Genomic DNA, 19,747 nt, shown 5'->3' on the forward strand with positions numbered 1-19,747 from the left:
TTTCGTAATAACATAAGAAAAGTCTCCGGTATATTCCATCCCTGCTCGCTTGGCCAACAAAGCCCGCCTGGCTCTATCGTCCACTCCCATCCGCCCAAACGCTTCGGTGTGGCCCAGATCAACCTAACCTACCGCGACAGACACAGACGGCCCGCGGCTTTGCCCCCTTTCTCCTCTCCCTCCCTCTCCGCTCACCCTTGCCGGTTGCCGCCACCCTCCTCTGGCTGCCGTTCCACCGGCGTCGCCGCCAGCCCGCTGAAGCCTCTTGCGCGAGGCGCGACCTTCTAGAACTTGGCCTCGATCTCGGCCTCTTACCGCCCCGCAGCCGCGCTTCCTCCTACACCGGAGATTTGGGTTTATTGGTAGGCCCTCGAACCCCCTTGTGTTTCCCCTAATTCTCGGCGGAGGATGGATTCCTCGCACATGGTCAGTCACTAATTAGCTAGCGGCCGGAATGCTCCGTCCATAGCTCGCTTTTATGCAGCTGATTTCTTTGGCTGCTGCAATTCCGCTTACGCGCCTTTCTGTAGGCTGTAGCTCGATAGGAAGGAAATCTATTTGCTCAGCTGGTACTACTCATTCTGTGCTTGCTTGATTCATTGGTCTGTGGTTTACAGACGACAATGTGCTAGGAGAACGAATTTAGGTGGCACGCTAGTGGTGATCCGTTGCCCTCCCTGAGATAGCAGCCATGTCGACGAGGAGGCATTTTGCGATATTCACCACCGCAAGCCTCCCATGGATGACGGGAACAGCCATCAACCCTTTGTTCCGGGCCGCTTACTTGGCAAAGGATGGTGATAAGGATGTTACGCTAGTGATCCCCTGGCTTTGTCTAAGGGACCAAGAGTTGGTTTACCCTAACAATATTGTATTTGACTCGCCTTTGGAGCATGAGAGCTATGTTCATCACTGGATCGAGGAGAGGATTGACTTCAGGCCATCCTTCAGCATCAAATTCTACCCAGGAAAGGTATAGTAGCTATGCACCTTGTAATTTCTATGTCAAACCGAGAGGATATCAACACAAATTAGTGACTTGAATTATCTTGTCACTCTCCTGTTGCACTTTGCTTTTTTTTCGGTCCAGTAAGACCTGAATGGAGTTTGTTTCAAACTGATTGTTTTATCCAATGTGAGCCGTTGGGTTATCTAGCACTTCATTCAATTTCTTTGACGAGTTCTGCTCCTTTCCTGTAGCTAACCTAAGCATTTAAGAGAAACTTTGTTCAGTGCCTGATGCATGCAGACCTTGCTTCTGTTAGCTGTTAGCTCCATCCGACAATATTCATGCCTTGCATCTCTTATTTTTGCTTTGCTACTTAAGATAACAAGATAACCTGACTCTTTTTTTATGATGCAGTTTTCTAAAGAAATGAGAAGCATTCTTCCTGTTGGAGATATTACAGAATGCATTCCAGATGAAGTTGCTGACATTGCTGTATTGGAAGAGCCCGAGCATCTGAATTGGTACCACCATGGGCGAAGATGGAAAAATAAGTTCCGGCGAGTTATAGGAATTGTTCATACAAATTATCTAGCATATGTAAGGAGAGAAAAGAATGGTCAAGTTATCGCTTGTTTCCTCAAGTATGCTAACACTTGGGTAACTCGAATCTATTGCCACAAGGTAATCGCATGAGTATGCAACTATGCATATCTACACTAGATCATTTCTTTCGATTAAATTTCTCTGGTAAACCTTGTCTATGATGGCACTTCTTTCTTGACATAAGTTAACAATCTACAATATTGTGTTTTGTGATAAATAGAAATATGTGAATAAATGTGTTTACTTGCTATTCATAATTCTGAATGCATGCATGCAAGCCAAAAATATATTCTTCAGATATAGTACCAATATTCTTGTTAGTGATAACCCTATCTATCTCCTGGTCTTATGCTGTGAATACAATAGGTGCCTTTCCCTAAAAAAAATAGTTGGTACTGTGTATAACTTATAAGTAACAAAGATGAATGAGAAAAGCTGCTTAATTTTGGGGCTGTCTACACAGTGTTCAAGTGTTTTTAGGAGAAAAAACTCTTGAATTTTTACCCTAGATCATTCATCCAATGATCACCGCATCTTCTTCCTCGGTATTTCTTCTACCTTGGCCACCTTCACAGCTTGCACAGCACAGACCAAAACTTTGCGATCTGCTCGTCAGCAAGCTCATCTAGTTCATCATGCCCCCATTCCATACTCCTCCCATCACCAGCAACTCTCGCTGCCGAATTCGTGACCGCAGCTCGCTACCATGCTAACCTCTCTTGGTTTTATGCCACCGCCCTAACCCTGCGCATCGGCTGTCCTCCACTACCCTGGTCGCGCCCTCTCCGCTTGCTATCCCACCCATCCACCGCCTCCACCACCGTGCTGGCCTTCCTCCCCTGGTCCTGCTTCTACGCCTGGGTAAATATGAGATCCCTAGCCTCCAAACCCCCATATCCCTAACCCTAAACCCACAGACCCTCACTGGAGAAGCCTCCTCCTTGAACCCTTAAAGAAAAATCATGTGTTGGGTTCCTATGAAACACTCTGAGGTTAGGATAGAGCTTAGCACACTGATTATTTTAGTGGATTGGTAATTATGGAAGCTCCAAAATGACTACATTTTTAACGACGCCTCCCCAGATTTGATTTGGCTGGTTCATTCTATTTTGGAGGATCTTTGTGGTGTGCTTCTGGGGCTAAAAGCTTCAGGATTTGGTTGTACAGAAGGCTAGAGGTGTTTTAACCTAGTTGCTGTCCTTTCTGGTTGTTTTTCACTCCTGTTTTACGAACTGGTGTTGGGGGTGTTGAACTGTTGATGTATGCAGCATTGTGTTGGAAATGTGGGGTTTCCTTTGTGTTTGTCTTTTCTTCTCCTTAAATGAAATGATGCACGGCATATTTGAGGAAAAAAATTCTAGTATGTAGAGTTGAATTGAGAAATGCAAGTACGATAATTTCTGCACTAGCGAGAGAATCGAACACTGCGAAACTTGTCAATGATTTTGTAAGATCTGGTGTGCTGCTCCACCAATGGGATGTGAACATATGCAATCAGTATTAGATTTGGTTATGGATGATTTGTTTTAGTTCTAAATACAAAGGGCGAGCAAGAGTATGGATTTTGACACATAATTTTTTTAATTTAAATTTCAATCATGATGGGGTATGCTAGGAATAGGCATACTTTCCTTTTAAGTAGCTAACCTTACTGTAGAAGCACAATTAGATACTTATGTACAAATATTCTAGAAGAGTTTTATGGTGGTACCCAGTCATGGTCGCCTCTTGCTTACTTAATGAACTTATAACAATGTTCAGTATTTGCATGCAATGTTATCTTATATTGCTACAATACTAAGTATAAAATGAGGTTCAAGAGATATGTCACTTATGTACCTTGTAGTTCTCTCATATAAATGCATTTGCTCGTTTTCCTTCTCCTCCTATAAAAAAATGTTGAATTTGGAAAACTGAACACCCAGTTATCATCCTGTGCTGATTGATTGAGCCATGTACAAAATTATCCTGATCTTAATGCAGATTATCAGATTGTCAGGTGCCACCCAAGATCTGCCCAGGTCTGTTATATGCAATGTCCATGGTGTTAATCCAAAATTTCTTGAGGTAGGCAAGCTAAAGTTGAGGCAGCTGCAGAATGGGGAGAAAGCCTTCACAAAAGGGGCATACTACATCGGGAAGATGGTATGGAGCAAGGGATACAGGGAGCTTCTTGATCTGCTATCCAAATATCAGAGCAAGTTGGTTGGTCTTGAAGTGGATTTATATGGTAGCGGAGAAGATTCTGATGAGGTCTGTGAATCTGCCAAACGTTTAAGTTTGTCTATCAATGTTCATCCTGGTCGTGATCATGCAGATCCCTTGTTCCATGAGTAAGTTTCTTATTTACTATACTCATTCCGTCTTATTCTGTTAGACATTTGTACATGTGTAACATGCCTAATACATCCCTCTGTTCTAAGTTAAGAGTTTGAATGCAAAATCGGTATTGCCATTGTCAAGAGTCAAGACAGTAAAAGCAATTTCTTCTTCAGTTTTCTGTCAACATTATTAGATAAATATGTAAGTTTTGTGATCTTAGTGAACTAAAACACAGGTTACACAAAGTTATGTAAACGAGATTAAGGAATGAGTGGGGTAATGTTAGGTGACCTGATAGTTTCATAATAAGATTTAACATTTCTGATGCACTTAGGATACACCAACTGTTTGTGCTCAACTGAAAGTTTGAAACACTGATTCTCCGACAGGTACAAAGTATTCATCAATCCCAGCACCACAGATGTGGTCTGTACGACCACCGCTGAAGCGCTGGCAATGGGGAAGATAGTTATATGTGCCAATCACTCGTCAAATGAGTTCTTCAAGCAGTTCCCCAACTGCCGTATCTATGACAATGAAGACGAATTTGTACAACTAACACTGAATGCTCTATCAGAGCAGCCTGCTCCATTGACAGACGCGCAGAGGTACGAGTTGTCATGGGAGGCTGCGACTCAGAGATTCATTGAGGCTGCTGATATAAATCCTCATGTGCCGGAGTCCAGGACCCATCAAAGCTCGAGGGCTTTGTTGCCTGCTTTTCTAAGAACTCGTAAACTGAAACAGAACTTAGAGGACGCATCAGTTTACCTGCACCAAGCCCTCTCAGGTCTGGAAGTCACTCGCTGTGCGTTTGGTGCTGTTCCTAAGACGCTGCAGCCTGACGAGGACCTCTGTAAAGACCTTGGTTTGGCTCCTCCTGTAAATAGGAAAAGGCTGAAATTTAAGATGACGTAATGTTTGTGACTTATACCAACTAGTACTTCATGTTCTAGTCCAAAGGAAAATACTAGTACTTCATGTTTGAAAATACTAGTACTTCATGTTTGCGTTGCTTCGCTTCATGTACAGCACACTGTAGACTGTTGTAGACATTTATATTTTTCTTCTCAAAAGGGACATTAACAGACAATCCGGAGGGATTCTTTTGACTATTAACTACTGGAACGTGTGAACTGGATTAGTACATTGTAAATTGGTCTGTTAGCTTTTAGGGCTAGGGATTCTTTGAACAGTGCTGTAATTCTGTGAGTCGGTTAATGGATCGTAATGAACTGTGAGGTATGATGTACTCGCGCTGGTAGCGCTGCCAACGCTTACGCCGTATGGTTTTACGGCTATATAAAGCGTGCTGATCACTCGATTATTCACGTCCGTATGCATAGGTATTTGTAGTTGATGATCATTTAGGTCCTCTTTTGAATGCAGGTTTTTTTCTGTTTCCTGTGTTTTTCCTATGAAAATTATCTGATTCTTATAAAATTTCTGTCCTGTGTTCTAAAGGGCAAGTTAGGCCTTTTTTAGTTTCCAAAAAATTTTGCAAAAATTTTTAGATTTTTCATCACATTAAATGTTTAGACGTACGTATGAAGTATTAAATATAGACGAAAATAAAAACTAATTGCACAGTTTGGTCGGAATTGACGAGACGGAACTAGTTCATGATCGGACAATATTTATCAAATACAGACGAAAATGCTACAATATCAATTTCTCAAAAAAAATATAGAACTAAACAACGCCTTATTTGAGTCCGTCAGCGTCAGTATCGAGTGATCAGCAAAAGGCAGGCAAGCTTTTTATTCGCCGTCATGTATCAGAAACGTAGGAGTGCCGATAGGAGCAGTGAGGTCACATATACTCCAGTATAATAATTAGCTAACCACCCCATGAGCCCATGGGCATGGGCCATGGTAGATCCACAAGCAAGCTGCTTCATTAAAAACTTAAACTAAGACCGGACTCATTAATTAGAGAGGTCACTTGTCTTCCCTGAAAAGCGATCATTGCCAGCTTTATAGACCACCTGGTTTAATTAGCCACTGTCACCATCCATCGATGTGGAGACAGCTGGCTCTCTTTCGATTCCGGCCGTCCTTTCCTTCGAGCCCGCACGATCCTGGCCGTCCATCCAATCACGCCGCAGCCCGCGCGGCCGGGGCGTGAGCATCCCCGTCCCCCGCTTGCCGCTTTTGCCAAACAGCGACGCGCGAGCCACGCGGGCCAGACTGCCAGAGCCTCTCGCCTAGCGTATCTGCCGTGCGGAGATCCTGCTGTCCCAGCGGGCCCCACGCACAAGAACACCCTATTCACGCCCCGGGCCCGATACGTGTCCGGTGCACCAGCCGCCTGACGTCACTGCTGCCCGGCGACGCGTCCGCTCCCACCGCCCTCGTACGACAAGAGGCGCTGACGCGGCAGCGCCCGCGGGCGGCCCATGTGCGCAAGTTGGGCCACTTGCCGGTGGGGTCACGCCGAGGAAGCAATGCGCCTTTCGTATTTGCGGCGGGGAGTGTCGCGGTCGGCGCCTCGGCGGGCCGCGCTCACGTGGCGCGCGATGCGGCGCGGTCGCGTCCTCGCGATCGCGAGAGCCGGAGAGCAGCGGCACGCTAGGTCGCTAGCGCCAGCTTAATACGCTGGGTCTGGTTTTGCCGTTTTGCTTCGTTTTTCCTTGTGCGGCTGCGGGGCGGGCGGGCAGTTTGCTCTGGGCAAACCGGGGGTTCCTGATGGCGTATACTTGCGCAGGTTTTTCGGTGGAAAGTGGTGAGCTAGGAAAACGTACGAAAAAAGCGGTGGTAGTACCTGAAATGTCGTCCCTATCTGGCATGATGTGGCTCTGTTTTTTTTTCTTCTAATTGACGCAAATCTTTTAGAGCCTGTTTGTTGGAATTAGCTTGATTATCAACAATGACTTTGTTATAGAATTTGAACTTCGTATTTTCTTTTCATGACCGCCACAAAGGGTTTTTTTAAGGAAGAACATTAGAAGCTTTTTTGCACTGGAATGATCTTAGATTAAAAAATAAAATCTATAACATACAAGGAAATTTGTCTCCTCTCACATGTTGCACGGCTTAATTTTTCCACCACTACATCTTCTTCAACAAGTCTTATTCTTTCTTAAATCTCTCATACGATATATCATTCTGAGTGTGACGTATGACTCTCTTTTTTTTTCTCTTTCTTCTTCCCTCTCATCCTCCTATTTAGGCAGCTCCTCATGGATCTATCGCCTCCCTGCCATGTTACTCTGTGGGACGCCACGAATGATGACCGGGGGAGCTTATCCCCTTTCCTATCGCTTGAACCAGCCACCAAGTGATAGCTCGAGGTTGAGCTCCACGGCTCCTCCATCTCCTCTAGCCTCTACCCCGATGGAGGCGTGTCTCCTTTGCCAATCCTGCATAGAAAGTCCCTCGAATCCATTGCACGTGTAAGTTTATCCCAGGGAGTCTCAGTAAGCAAAAAGCCCTTGCAAGACGGAAAAGAGATAAGTGACGCCGCATGAGCAACCATTCTCGGCCAATAAGAGACAAGGGGCCACCTTTAATCTATTGTAGTGAGTTTACCCCTCCATTCCCCTTGCACCCACCCTCACCCTCTCATCATTGCCATTGCTGGCGCCGCCACAGCCATAGCTTAACATCAACTCTTCCACAGATCATCCACTGTCAGCTTGCCAGCGTTATCCTATTATTCACTCAACTCTCATCTTAGATATCTTGCCAGCATCATCCCCAACTCCTTTGGTCCTACCTCTTAACCCAAAAAATCTAGAATCAAACAAATCCCAAATACTTGAACCCACTAGAAGAGATTAATCTCGCTGGAGTTAAAGACGATGATAAGATATCTCGCCGGAGACAAATATAATGATAGAAATTTTCTGTCGAAGATATAGAGAAGATGATAAAAGATCTGTCGGAACAAAGGAGGGCGACCCAGAGTAGCTTTTCCAAATAAAATAAAATAAAAATGCCATGATGGTAATTCGAGGTCCTCGGATCCCCTACAATCTACCGAGGGATCGGCCTGCTGCGCAGCCTGTTGGAGTGTTGGGCATCCACCGGTCACGGCGCGCGTCCACGACTCGACCGGCTCAGCTCCAACCGAGGCTGGCGAGCCGACCGCATCCCGCTCGGCTCCCGCCGCGGCTGCGCGGTGCCGCGCAAGCTCGCTCGCACCACGCGTCGGCCGCCGTATCAACACGCGTCACGCCGGAGGCAAGCCCGCCCGCCCGTCTTCGCCATCCCCAGCGGAACCGCATGCCCCAAAAGCGAAACCAACCAGCCCAAAAAGGAGCAGAAAGCTTTGCCTCCTCTCTCTCTCTCTCTCTCTCTCTCTTCTCTCCTGTTCGCCGCTAGAGTCGCCTCGAGGCTGCGGTGAGGAGAAGCGGCAGCGCCTCACCTCTCCAATGGCGGCCTCCTCCCTCCTCCTTGCAACCTGTGTAAGTCGCCTCTCATCCCGTGTTCTCTGCTCCGGCCCCTCGCCTCTTGTTTGCCGGGAATGGTTGCTCCTGCGGCGTCGCTCAGCTCTTGCCCGTCTTGCAGGCGCTTCTCGTTTACTGAGGCTCCCTGAGACAAGCTTGCGCTCACGATGGAGGGTTTTTCGAGGGACTTGCTGTGTGGGATTGGGAAGGGAGACGCGCCGCCACCGGAGCAGAGGCCGGGGCAGCTGCGCGAGGAGATGGAGGCGGTCGAGCTCAGCCTCGGACTGTCGCTCGGCGGCCGGTTCGGGCTAGACAGGAAGGGGGACAAGCTCCCCCGGTCCTCGTCCGTGGCGGCCATGCTGACGCCGCCGGTGGAGGTGCCGACGCCGCGCGCCCTCCCGCGGACGAGCTCGCTGCCGGTCCTGGCCGAGGCGTCGGAGGTTGCGAAGCAGCAGGGGCTGGCTGGATGGGGTTCTTGCCGTGATGGCGGGGGTCTCGGCGTGGAACACGCGGCGAGGCTGCCGGCGAGCGGGAGCCCTTCCTCTGCCTCTTCGGGAGGTGATGGGCAGAGATTGCAGGGTGCGTGCGGCTTCTCTTTGTGGGGTTTATACTATCTTTAGTATTTTGCTACCCTTGATAGTTAATTTGGCGTTCAGATTCCGTGCTTAGCAGTGCCGATTGTGATCGTTTTGGTAAATGGTAGTAGTTGTGAATTATTTTGCAAAACTGTGTTAACTAATATTTTATTTGCAGAGAACTCTGTTGACTCAGGAAATTTTTTGCAAAATTGCTACAGTAGCTCTTTTGTTTGTATATAGCAAATATTGTCCAACTATAGACTAACTAGGCTCAAAAGATTCGTCTCGTAAATTTCGACCAAACTGTACAATTAGTTTTTATTTTTGTCTATATTTAATACTCCGTGCATGTGTCTAAAGATTCGATGTGACGGGGAATCTTGAAAAGTTTTGGGGTGGAAGTAAACAAGGCCCAAATATCTCTGAGAAAAGAAGTGATGTAACAGTTTGAAGTTTAGTATTTGATATTTCCATGAATACTTAAAGAGTGTATGTACAGAAGCAATACGCACAGATGTATGTCTAAAGTACTTTCAAAACATTATAGTTTTGCTAGTTGTTTTTTAATGAAGTTACTATATAGATTTGTTAATGGCAATGTAGACAGAAAAATACATGTTTTAACGTAACAACCACATTTTGAGAAATCGACATCTCAATGTTGCTTGAAATAAACATCAACAGCTTTTCACAAATTCCAAATATCTGTAAATACTTACTGAATATTGCAGGCACCCTCATGAGAACTAGTTCACTCCCTGCTGCCATTGAGGCTGCTGGCAATGATGAATGGAAGAAACGTAAGGAAGCACAGAGTCTGAAGAGGCTCGAGGTTAAGAAGAAAAGGATTGAGAGGAGGAACTCTCACACTTGCAACACTTCAAAAGAAGCAGCTGGGCAGATTCCAGAAGAGATGAATGCACACACTGACAAATTAGTAGCTTCTGATGAAGCTGTTGTGATGAATAACGAAAATCATAGCAGTGGCAAGCATCTGGTGAAGGGGCTTCCTCCAAAGTACCAGGCTACAATTGCATCACAAGATAGTTTGTCAACAGTGGGAAAGAAGCCAAACTCAGCCTTCAAAGGTATCCCCGTTTGTTTGTTAAGTACACTGTTTAGGTATTCTCAGTATCCATTTCCCATGCTTCCAAGAACATGAATCTTGCCAATGCACCACAGGTGTAATGTATGAATGGACTGGATTGATATTTGTCCTTAAATTAAGACTTTGGGCCCAAAGATCATTGTCTTTTAGTATTTGCGTCTACAATCTTATAAGAACTTATATATATCTGATACATCGAGAGTTTTTACATTTGATATTAGTGGTTATTAGCTAAACAAAGGCTATGTTGTGTTAGAACCTCTGTTGGGTCCTTTCAATAGTCATGAGTGTGCGCTCGTGTTTGTGAGCGCTTGCTTCTGTAACTGGGTTTCGCCAAAAAAAAAAAACACCCAAGACATTTCATGCCAGAAGTGAATCTGGAAGATACAAAATTCTATATTGTTCAGCTCTTATCGATGGAGGCTGGTTTCTTATATTGTTCAGTTATTATAGATGTGAGCTGGCTGTTTGTGTATGATTGAACACTTTCTATTCTAATGGTTCTTCCCTTCAATGATTTTTTGTTATCATTAAGCTCTATATTATACTCATTTCTGATTTTTTTAAGAGCAGCCATCGTTGAGGAGCACAGCCCGTCATCATCTATTCCTTCCTCCGGTGAAGCTATAAGTAGCGTCACGGCAGCAAGTCCACCATCTTCGTCTTTGGCTCACAGAACAGCTACCCTTGGTCCCGCGGGAGATCAAAGCATTTTAGGCAGGGCTGCTTCAAGGGCGAACAGCATGGGGGACGTGGAAAGGAAGATGATGCAGGAGATGCCGGGCGTGTTCACCAAGGGGCTGCCCAATGGCAACAGGGTTGAAGGCTTCCTGTATAAATACAGGAAAGGAGAAGATGTCAGAATCGTATGCATCTGCCATGGAAGCTTCCTTACTCCTTCGGAGTTTGTGGAACACGCCGGAGCCGGCAAAGTAGACAACCCGCTGCGACACATTGTCGTCAACCCTACCCCTACCCCAAACCTGTGAACCTTCGCCAGCAGACCTGTGCAGGCGTCGTGTAGAGTCAGCCTTCAGCCTAGCGTCGAGTAGTCTCATTGTCAGATTGTGTTTGTGGTGCAGTGCTTACTTATGCCCGATTAAATTGGTGGGCATTATGGTAATATAACCTGTTGATAATGTTCTGATCCTTCCTAAACGTAGTTCTGCAACTTCGTTTTACTTGGTAGGTGTTCCAGAAAACGAAGCTCACGATAGTGTGTTAGCGGCCATGACTTCACGCAGGCACATAGCTCCCAATCAGTTTAACTGTCTGAATAACTTAGCGTGTGTTTGGTTTGGGGCTACTAGGGATTGGTTGGATTAATTTGAGGACTACTAGGGAAGGGTTGGATCCAATCCATATTTTTGGGATTTTGTTGGTTGTTCCTAAACTGAGTGATTTGGCTCTGCTCCTTGGTGAGATAGAGATAAATGAACGGAGGGAGTCGTTCAAAGCGTTGGATCCTATCTAGTTCGTTGTGTTTGGCTGATTTTTGGGATAGGTCCACAGTGTTGGATCCGATCCAGTTCTGTGTTTTGGTTGGGTTTTTTTTTTTTATAGGATCAACCCATCTCGTATTTGGTTCGTGTTTGGTTCGGTTCAGAGGGTTGCATCCGATCCAGTTGTGAGGATTTGGGCCTTGTTTATTTCTCAAAAAAATTTATAAAAATTTTTAGATTTTCCGTCACATCAAATCTTACAGCAAAACATTAAATATAAATAAAAATAATAACTAATTATACAGTTTGTCTGTAATTTGCGAGTCGAATCTTTTAAGCCTAGTTAGCCTATGATTAAATAATATTTGTCAAATACAAATAAAATTGCTACAAAAATTTTGGAACTAAACAAGACCCAAGGTCTGTGTCTGTTTGGTGGTAGAATTTATAGAAGTGGAATGTGACACTGTCTTGTGAGAGAAAATCAGAGGCCCAGTGGCAGTCTCGCGGATGTCTTCCCCTACCTTTTGCGTGCTCTTCTTCTCGGCCCGGCCGCGCACGCCGTCCCCGCCTCAGCTCCCCGGCCATGTGCGCCGCTGCTCGGCCAGGTGCAACTCCGACCAACTCAACCCACTTATCCTCCATCCAAACGCACGATTAGATATGTATTTAAGGTGTAGAGGCTGGAGCATGTTAAGCTCATTCCGCTAGCTAAAGAGTACAAATACACGATAAGCTGACACAGGCAATTCACGGAAACATGTCTGAGAAAAGGCAGAATAGATGGCACAATGATACGCACACTTTATCAATCATCATACGAGTTAGAGCAAGGAAGGGTTTCTACATATGATTACTGATATACAGAACTAAAACTTAGCCGCAGGAACCTGACATCATGAATTAGTCTTAATAACCCTCGCTATTTGCTCAACAAAGCTGCAGAGACAAGGAATCGGAACTGCAATTCTGCAAAGGCTTCATGCTTGAACTGTCATAGCATCTGTTGTGCTTACATCAAGGTGAACCAACATCTACATATCTTACAGAAGTGCTAAAGACCAATGAGAGCAACACAGAACAGTAATAAAGTTACTACAGCTCAAAACCCTTGCGAGGGAACCATATCAGGGGCCAGTCCTCCTTCACGAACCACCAGAAAGATTGCATCTTCTAGCAAGCAGTAAGCTTCGCGATCTCTTCAAGCAGGTACTTGGATTCAGCTGCATAGTCGACCGGTGCTTCACTCCTCACGGTGATCCTCTGCCTTTTCTCGTTCATGTATTCATGCTGCGTGACGCTGACGCGGAAAAGGTGAGGAACCCAGGTGGCTTCCTTGAGCTTGAGAATGTAACTGTCATCGCCCTCCTGCAACAATGGAGGGCCCACTATCAGGGATAAGACAAACAAGGAAACAGCAGAAATTCAATGCTGTCAAGCCAGAGTATTTGCGCAACTCAGATTTCAGAATTTACCTCTTTCCTGATCCGATCAAGCTCGTCAGCGCTGCAGCCAATGATCTTCTCAGCATGCTCGTTGAACACGGACACCCATGCCTCACCAGTGGGATCAGAGATCTTGAGGACCATTATGTATCTGAAGGATGCAGGGAAACAATCAGATTTAGCACCAAATAGATAACAATAGCAGGCTTCTGCTAACAAATTTTACCTCAGTGAGCATTCAGAGTCGTTCTTTTGGCATCCCTCACACCAGTATCCAGATCCAAAAGCTTCAGTCACCTTCTTGTTGCAGGTCTTGCAAGCACGGTACCACATATTCTGGTCAGGCTTGATGTGGCTTATGATGGCATTTAAACTGAAGAAAACAGGCTGCAAAGCAAAGACAAGTCAAACTGGGGCTTCTCCAAATTTGCAATTTTACCGTTTAGTGAATATTCAGGATCATACCTTTTCCTGGCCCATAGCAGGATCACTGGTGATGTGAGACAGAAAAACTCTATCAGAATACATGGACTTCAGGCCACCAGCCCGTGCAGCACCCATTTCTGCACCAATTGGTGCTAGTGAAGTATCTTTGCCTTCAGAGTCATACCTATTTGATAAATTATGTACAAGTCTAAGCATACTATACTAATTAAAAACATACAGCAAGCTCAAATCATTCAGGAGAGAAGTACTACCATGATTTAACATTCTGAGCCTCAGGCAGGTCTGGATTAATAGCAAGAGTGCTTCTGCCTATAGTTGAAAGTGACACGCCTGCAAAACAAATTTCAGCACCACATTATCACAACACACTCAGTAACTTACTGATTTCTAGGAAGAAGATCAAACAGAGATTAGATGACATACCTTGGAAATCAGATACTTTTAGGCTCTTTATCGCAACAACAGGAGAACTGTCAACCATGTCCAAAAGCTCTTGGCCAGTAGTAGTAGCAAGATCATTCCAGAGAGAAATACTAACAGTTTTGCCACTGCCAAAAAAATGAAATGAGTCAATTAGGAACAGATAATTTCTTTATTAGAAACAATATCTATAAAAATAATCTTAAAGAGAGAGTATTATAAATTATGAAATTATTATTATTATTATCGTCATTAATATAGTAGTGCCAATATTGTTTCGTTAAGTTAAATTTATATCACAAAAATATAAAGTCTTGAGACAATTTTATGGACTTATATCTGTGATTAGAGAAACTATAAGCAACATCACTGAATGATTGTATTCTGGCCTATTAACAAGTCTGTTAAATTTAGGTCACAAAAATATAAAGATAGATATGGCAAAACTTAAGAGAATTAATTTGAGACAATTTTTATGGACTTATATCTGTGATTAGAGAAATTATAAGCAACATCACTGAATGATTGTATTCTGACCTATTAACAAGGTAAAAGATCAAGCGATACTTACGAGTCATCTGCTACAACAATGTCACGCTTTGGTATTGTCTCATTGTCAATCTTTCTCCTAACGCTGAGTGTGGGAGATACACTCTGAACCACACCGATAATATCTGAAGTAATACATAAAACAGTGAGACACTACATCAAGCCAGAAGAAGCAAAACCAACTTAACTCCAATAATTCTGACGTACCAACAAGTTCCCTGCCACCAACATATGTTCCTAGATGATCAATCTTGACAAAGTTGTATTGCACTTGCGGAATGAAAGTTTCCCCCTCTGCTTCTTCAACAATAGCATTCTCGTTTAGTGACATCTCATAGTCATTTTGAACAGTCTTGAACTGCTTGTTGGCAATTCTAAGAGATCCTTTTGAGACATAATAGACCTTTCCCAGCTCAAAAATTGGATAGAACTTCTTTGCAGCCTCATTGAACATGGTGGCCTGGATCTGGGTGCCCTGTGCATACACAGATTCAGAAAATATCAGCTCACGAACCAACAACAACTCACAAAAACGCACTTAAACATGAGAAAAATGCCATCAGAGCACTTACATCCTCATCAGTGAGCTCTACATTGAAGACACAGCCTTCTCCACGAGCATTCCTGTAGGTTCTCAGGTTGCCTTTGCTCGTGACCCGCACCTTAATGACCCAGTTACCCTGGTAGGGGTTCAGAGTGATCAAAGGATGGACCCTCCTTGTCATGGAAAGGCGCGCAGCAGGAGCAGCACTGCACGCACAGAAGTATAATAATGAGCTGTAAATCTAATAAATCCTCAGATTCAGCCAGATATCAAAGGACAGAGACAGCAATTGCAAGCACTTACTTTCCACGCTGCTCGTTCACGATCTGGGACGCGGACTTCAACTCCTGCTTGGGCTTAATCGCGACTGGGGGAGCATTTGCCTGCTCAGCCACGACCACGCCTTCGTCCTTAGGCTTCAGCACAATTGGAGGCTCCTCTTTCTTGGCCTCGCCGTTGATCTCGGCGTCGAGCGCTTGGCACACAAGCTCGCATTTGATGACAATCAAGACTCTGGTAAACAAAGCACAGTGATTCAGGAAACCGAGGGAAACGCTGAACACGAGAATAGTTGCCAACATTAGCCCGCTCATGGTGACGAAAGAAGGATGGAGAACACTTACTTGCCATTGTTGCCGTTGACGGCGTTGCAAGTGTAGTCGAGGATGCGGATGAGGCCGAGGTTCTTCAGATTGCCGGAGCGGACCTCCGACGCGAAGCTGGTGGGGAACATCGCCTTGATCTTATCCTTCCCGTCGGTTGCCATGAAACTGCAAGGCAACAACAGATCCAGACCGAAGGGGAGGCTCGTCAGACCATCCGACAAGATCCATAAGAACTGCGCTAAGAACAGAACAAATCCGCCGCCCAAGGAACGAAAACTAGCAAAGATACTAGATCCAGCGCGGCCAGGGAAGGGAGGAGGTGAGAACTGACCTGAACCGGCTGCCCGTGCCGATGGACTTGAGGTCGAGGACCTGGACGACGAGATCCGGCACGGCGCCGTCGGAGCCCGTCGACGGGTGCGCCAGGATGTGCGACACGGCGCCCGGCGTTACCGAGTTGGCAGCGTCCATGGCTCCTCTTGCCTCTTTCCTCTCCCTGTCGAATCGTCTCCCGGAGGAAGGTAGGTTTCGTGTGGGGGAGCCTTGTGCGGCGGCGAAGATGCGTCGAGCTGCCTAGGCTGCGCGCGCTTATAAGGCAGATTTGGGAAGGAAATGGCGGGAGGCGAGCGGCGCTCGGGGGTTTTGCGCGTTTTTTAGCATTTGCCGCCGCGGGGTTCGCTGCTAGTTTCGTTTTGGCTCCGGTTTGGCGCTCGCGCGGGAGAATTTTGAGAAGTTTTGGCGCCGGGGAAGGAGGCGGGGGCGGGCGCCGCCGCGCGGGTGAGTGGGCGGTGGGCCGGCTGGGCTGCACAGGCCTGTTTGACATAGGCCTTGTTCGTTTGGAGAATTTTTTTGGTTTTGGATACTGTAGCATTTTATTTGTATTTAGTAATTATTATCTAATTATAGACTAACTAGACTTAAAAGATTTGTCTCGTAAATTACAGACTAATTATGTAATTAGTTATTTTTAATATATATTTAGTGCTTCATGCATGTGCTGCAAGATTCGATGTGACGAGAATCTGGAAATTTTTTGGGAACTAAATAAGGCCACAATGGTGTTGTGTTAAAAAATGGGAGAATTAGGTGTATGGCCCTCGAAAAAACTTGTCTTAGGTATATGTTTCTCTTTTTTTGAATTTGACTCTATGACCTTAAACAAAATTTATTTGGTTCTATGACCTTCTGTCAGTTTTGGGTAGCTGACCGTGTTAAGTCTAGGGTAAAAAAACTATTTTACCCCTAGCAAAAAATAAAAATATAAATTCTCACATAATCACATGTATATTTCCACTACATAACCACATATATATTCATATAAAACACAAAAAAAAATTGTTAGGGGTAAAATGGTCTTAACATTGTTAGCTGCTCAAAACTGACAGAAGGCCATAGAGCCAAATAAATTTTGTTTTGAGGCTACATGGCCAAATTAAAAAAAAGAGTCATATACCTAAGACAAGTTTTTTTTTTCAGGGCCGTACACCTAATTCTCCCTAAAAATATATGGGGTGACTGTTCTTACCCTTGTCTAGTAACCCAACTATTATATGGGGAGTCATTATATTCCATTCATCCTGGTAGCACTAAGATGTATCTAGATCTGAAATAGAAGTACTGGTGGTATGGTTTAAAGAGAGACGTAGCTGAGTATGTTGCTTTGTGTGATACTTGTCAGCGAATGAAAGCTGAACATCAGAGGCCAGCTGGACTGTTGCAACCAATAAAGATTCCGGAATGGAAGTGGGAAGAAGTGGGTATGGATTTTATAGTGGGTTTACCACGAACACAGAGAGGGTATGACTCAATATGGGTGATAGTAGATCGTTTGACTAAAGTGGCTCACTTCATACCTGTTAAAACTAAGTACACTGGAGAACGCCTAGCTGAGCTGTATATGGAGAGAATTGTTTGTTTGCATGGAGTACCTAAGAAGATTGTGTCGGATAGGGGTACTCAATTCACATCTCACTTTTGGAAAGCAGTGCATGATTCATTGGGAACCAAGTTGAATTTCAGTACAGCGTATCATCCACAGACAGATGGACAGACTGAGAGGATCAATCAGATACTGGAGGATATGTTGAGAGCTTGTGCTTTGCAGTATGGGACTAGTTGGGACAAGAGTTTGCCATATGCAGAATTCTCCTACAACAACAGCTATCAACAGAGTCTTAAGATGGCACCGTTCGAGGCACTGTATGGTCGGAAGTGCAGGACACCTTTGTTTTGGAATCAGACAGGAGAAACTCAGGTGTTTGGGACAGATGTGCTTAGACATGCAGAACAACAAGTGCGGACTATTCGGGATAACTTGAGAGTTGCTCAATCTCGTCAGAAAAGCTATGCAGATACGCGTAGGAGAGAGCTGGCTTTTGAAGTAGGTGATTATGTCTACCTGAAAGTGTCACCTATGCGGAGTGTGAAGAGGTTTAATATGAAGGGAAAGCTAGCTCCAAGGTATGTTGATCCGTTTAAAGTATTAGAAAGGCGTGGAGAAGTAGCATATCGGTTAGAATTGCCTGAAAGTTTGTCTGGTGTGCACGATGTGTTCCATGTGTCACAACTTAAGAAGTGTTTGCGTGTACGTGAGGAGCAACTACCATTGGAAGAACTTTCTGTTAAAGGTGATCTCACTTATGAAGAGTATCCGGTCAAAATATTGGAGACAGCTGAGAGAGTCACCAGAAGTCGGGTCATCAGAATGTGCAAAGTACAGTGGAATCGGCATTCGGAAGCAGAGGCAACTTGGGAAAGAGAGGATGATCTGAGGAAATCATACTCATATCTGTTCGAGTAAGCACCGTTCAATCTCGAGGACGAGATTCTTTTAAGGGGGGTAGAGTTTGTAACACCCAAAATTTTGGTTTCAATTAATAGGAATTTAATTGATTTATTTAAGTATTTTTGGTGAACATTTAATTTAGTGAATAAATAATTTTGAGGAAAATAAAATTTATCAAAGGTTTAGTAACCTTGATGGTGCATTCATGCTGGAGCATATTTTATGTGTTGCTTGATTGTTCTTGGGTAGAAATAATATGTGCACAAAATTCTGTTTAGAAAATGTTTTGAAAAAAAAGGGAGAAGAAACAAACAGAAAAGAGAAAAAAGAACAAAACCCCGGCCAGCCCTCCCCTCGGCCTGGTGGCCTGCTGGCCGAGGCCCACTCCCTCCCCGGCCTGCTCCCTTTCCCCCTACAGCCCAGCTTTCCCCCTCCAGATGGCAACGGGGACCCGATCCCCGATTCCCCGTGGGGAATTCCCCTATTAGGGGACGGGGATGGGGAGATTTTATTCCCCATGGGGAAGAAAACGGGGGGAAATCAATCCCCATCGGGTCTAGCGGGGACGGGGATGGTTCACCATCCCCCGTACCCGATCCCCGCATCCCCGACACGTTAAGGAGCATACTCTGTATGTGAGCCATAACAAGTTGGAATTTAGCCCAAAATCGGCCCAAGCCCATCAAACACATGGAGTATATAAGCAATTTCCTAACCCTAGTTCCCAGTATCCCCACTCGGCCACCCCTCCCACAGCCGCCACATTCATACATTCATCCTTCAGTTTTGGATTGTTGATTTTTTTGTGATCTCATTGCGGGGACGGGGATACCCGTCGGGTATGTATTCCCCGCGGGGACGGGGATGGGAAGAAAATGTTCCCCGCGAGTCTTCACGGGGACGGGGACGGGGAAATCTGGACCTCGCGGGGACGGGGATGGGGAGGCAAAACCCGACGGGGAATTCCCCGTTGCCGTCTCTATTCCCCCCCCCCACTCGCTCGGCCCACTCCCAATTTCCCCACTCCGGCCCAGCAGACCCGCGCAGCGCGCCCCCGTCTCCCCTATCTCTCTGAGACCGACAGCCGGGTCCCGCCCTTCTTCCTATGACGCGTGGGGCCCGCTGGACAGCGCCGCCTTCCCCTTCCGCCAGCCGGTTTCGAACCGAACTCGTCTGGGACGCGCCCAATCCCGCGATGCTCGGGATTTTCTTGCCAAACGCGTTAGCCGAAGCCCTACAAAGCCCCCAGCAACGCCCCGCGGCATCTGATTGCTATCTGCCGTGCCTAGGAAGCCCTAGCCTCCTGCATCTACGTCGTTGAGATCTCGCCGAGCCGAGCATCTTCCCTCACCGCGACACGAGCGCCCTGGTTGTCCTCGGCCCGAGAAATTCCCCTTGGTGAGCCCGCGGTGAGCTTCTCGACCCTCTGGCGTTTTCCTTTTGAAGAATGGTGCACCGAGTCGTGTTTTTGACGAACTTCGGCGAACTTCCCTATGGCGCCGCCGCGGGGGAAGCCCCTGTTCCGGCCAGCTCGCCGTCGGCATCCGCCTGGCCTCCCAT

At 45.8% G+C, this 19,747-nt stretch overlaps 3 protein-coding genes across 5 annotated transcripts; 2 read left to right on the forward strand and 1 right to left on the reverse strand.

Moving 5' to 3' along the window:
• Positions 86–5,148, forward strand: LOC110431775 (digalactosyldiacylglycerol synthase 2, chloroplastic). Of its 3 annotated transcripts, XM_021451330.1 has the most exons (6): positions 86–362; positions 618–973; positions 1,364–1,630; positions 3,544–3,573; positions 3,650–3,885; positions 4,264–5,148. In XM_021451330.1, exons 2-6 carry the CDS (start codon positions 692–694, stop codon positions 4,790–4,792), a joined length of 1,344 nt encoding a protein of 447 aa, XP_021307005.1. In that variant the 5' UTR covers positions 86–362; positions 618–691; the 3' UTR covers positions 4,793–5,148. The 3 variants fall into 3 exon arrangements, with proteins under 3 accessions (XP_021307005.1, XP_021307004.1, XP_021307003.1); XM_021451328.1 differs by having other exon boundaries at positions 89–362; positions 3,536–3,885; XM_021451329.1 differs by having other exon boundaries at positions 88–973; positions 3,536–3,885.
• On the forward strand, positions 8,086–11,326 carry LOC8085306 (ninja-family protein 1). Its single transcript, XM_002465599.2, has 4 exons — positions 8,086–8,282; positions 8,386–8,843; positions 9,574–9,930; positions 10,524–11,326. The coding sequence occupies exons 2-4, from the start codon at positions 8,432–8,434 to the stop codon at positions 10,937–10,939; spliced, it is 1,185 nt and encodes a 394-aa protein (XP_002465644.1). The 5' UTR covers positions 8,086–8,282; positions 8,386–8,431; the 3' UTR covers positions 10,940–11,326.
• On the reverse strand, positions 12,190–16,003 carry LOC8056889 (replication protein A 70 kDa DNA-binding subunit B). The gene is made up of 12 exons (XM_002468233.2): positions 15,734–16,003; positions 15,421–15,567; positions 15,101–15,310; positions 14,826–15,003; positions 14,461–14,728; positions 14,276–14,378; positions 13,708–13,832; positions 13,536–13,614; positions 13,303–13,447; positions 13,064–13,224; positions 12,868–12,988; positions 12,190–12,760 (listed from the first exon to the last, which is right to left on the reverse strand). The coding sequence occupies exons 1-12, from the start codon at positions 15,871–15,873 to the stop codon at positions 12,566–12,568; spliced, it is 1,872 nt and encodes a 623-aa protein (XP_002468278.1). The 5' UTR covers positions 15,874–16,003; the 3' UTR covers positions 12,190–12,565.

This window comes from Sorghum bicolor, chromosome 1 (assembly GCF_000003195.3).
Source record: "Sorghum bicolor cultivar BTx623 chromosome 1, Sorghum_bicolor_NCBIv3, whole genome shotgun sequence".
Lineage (NCBI taxonomy): Eukaryota > Viridiplantae > Streptophyta > Magnoliopsida > Poales > Poaceae > Sorghum > Sorghum bicolor.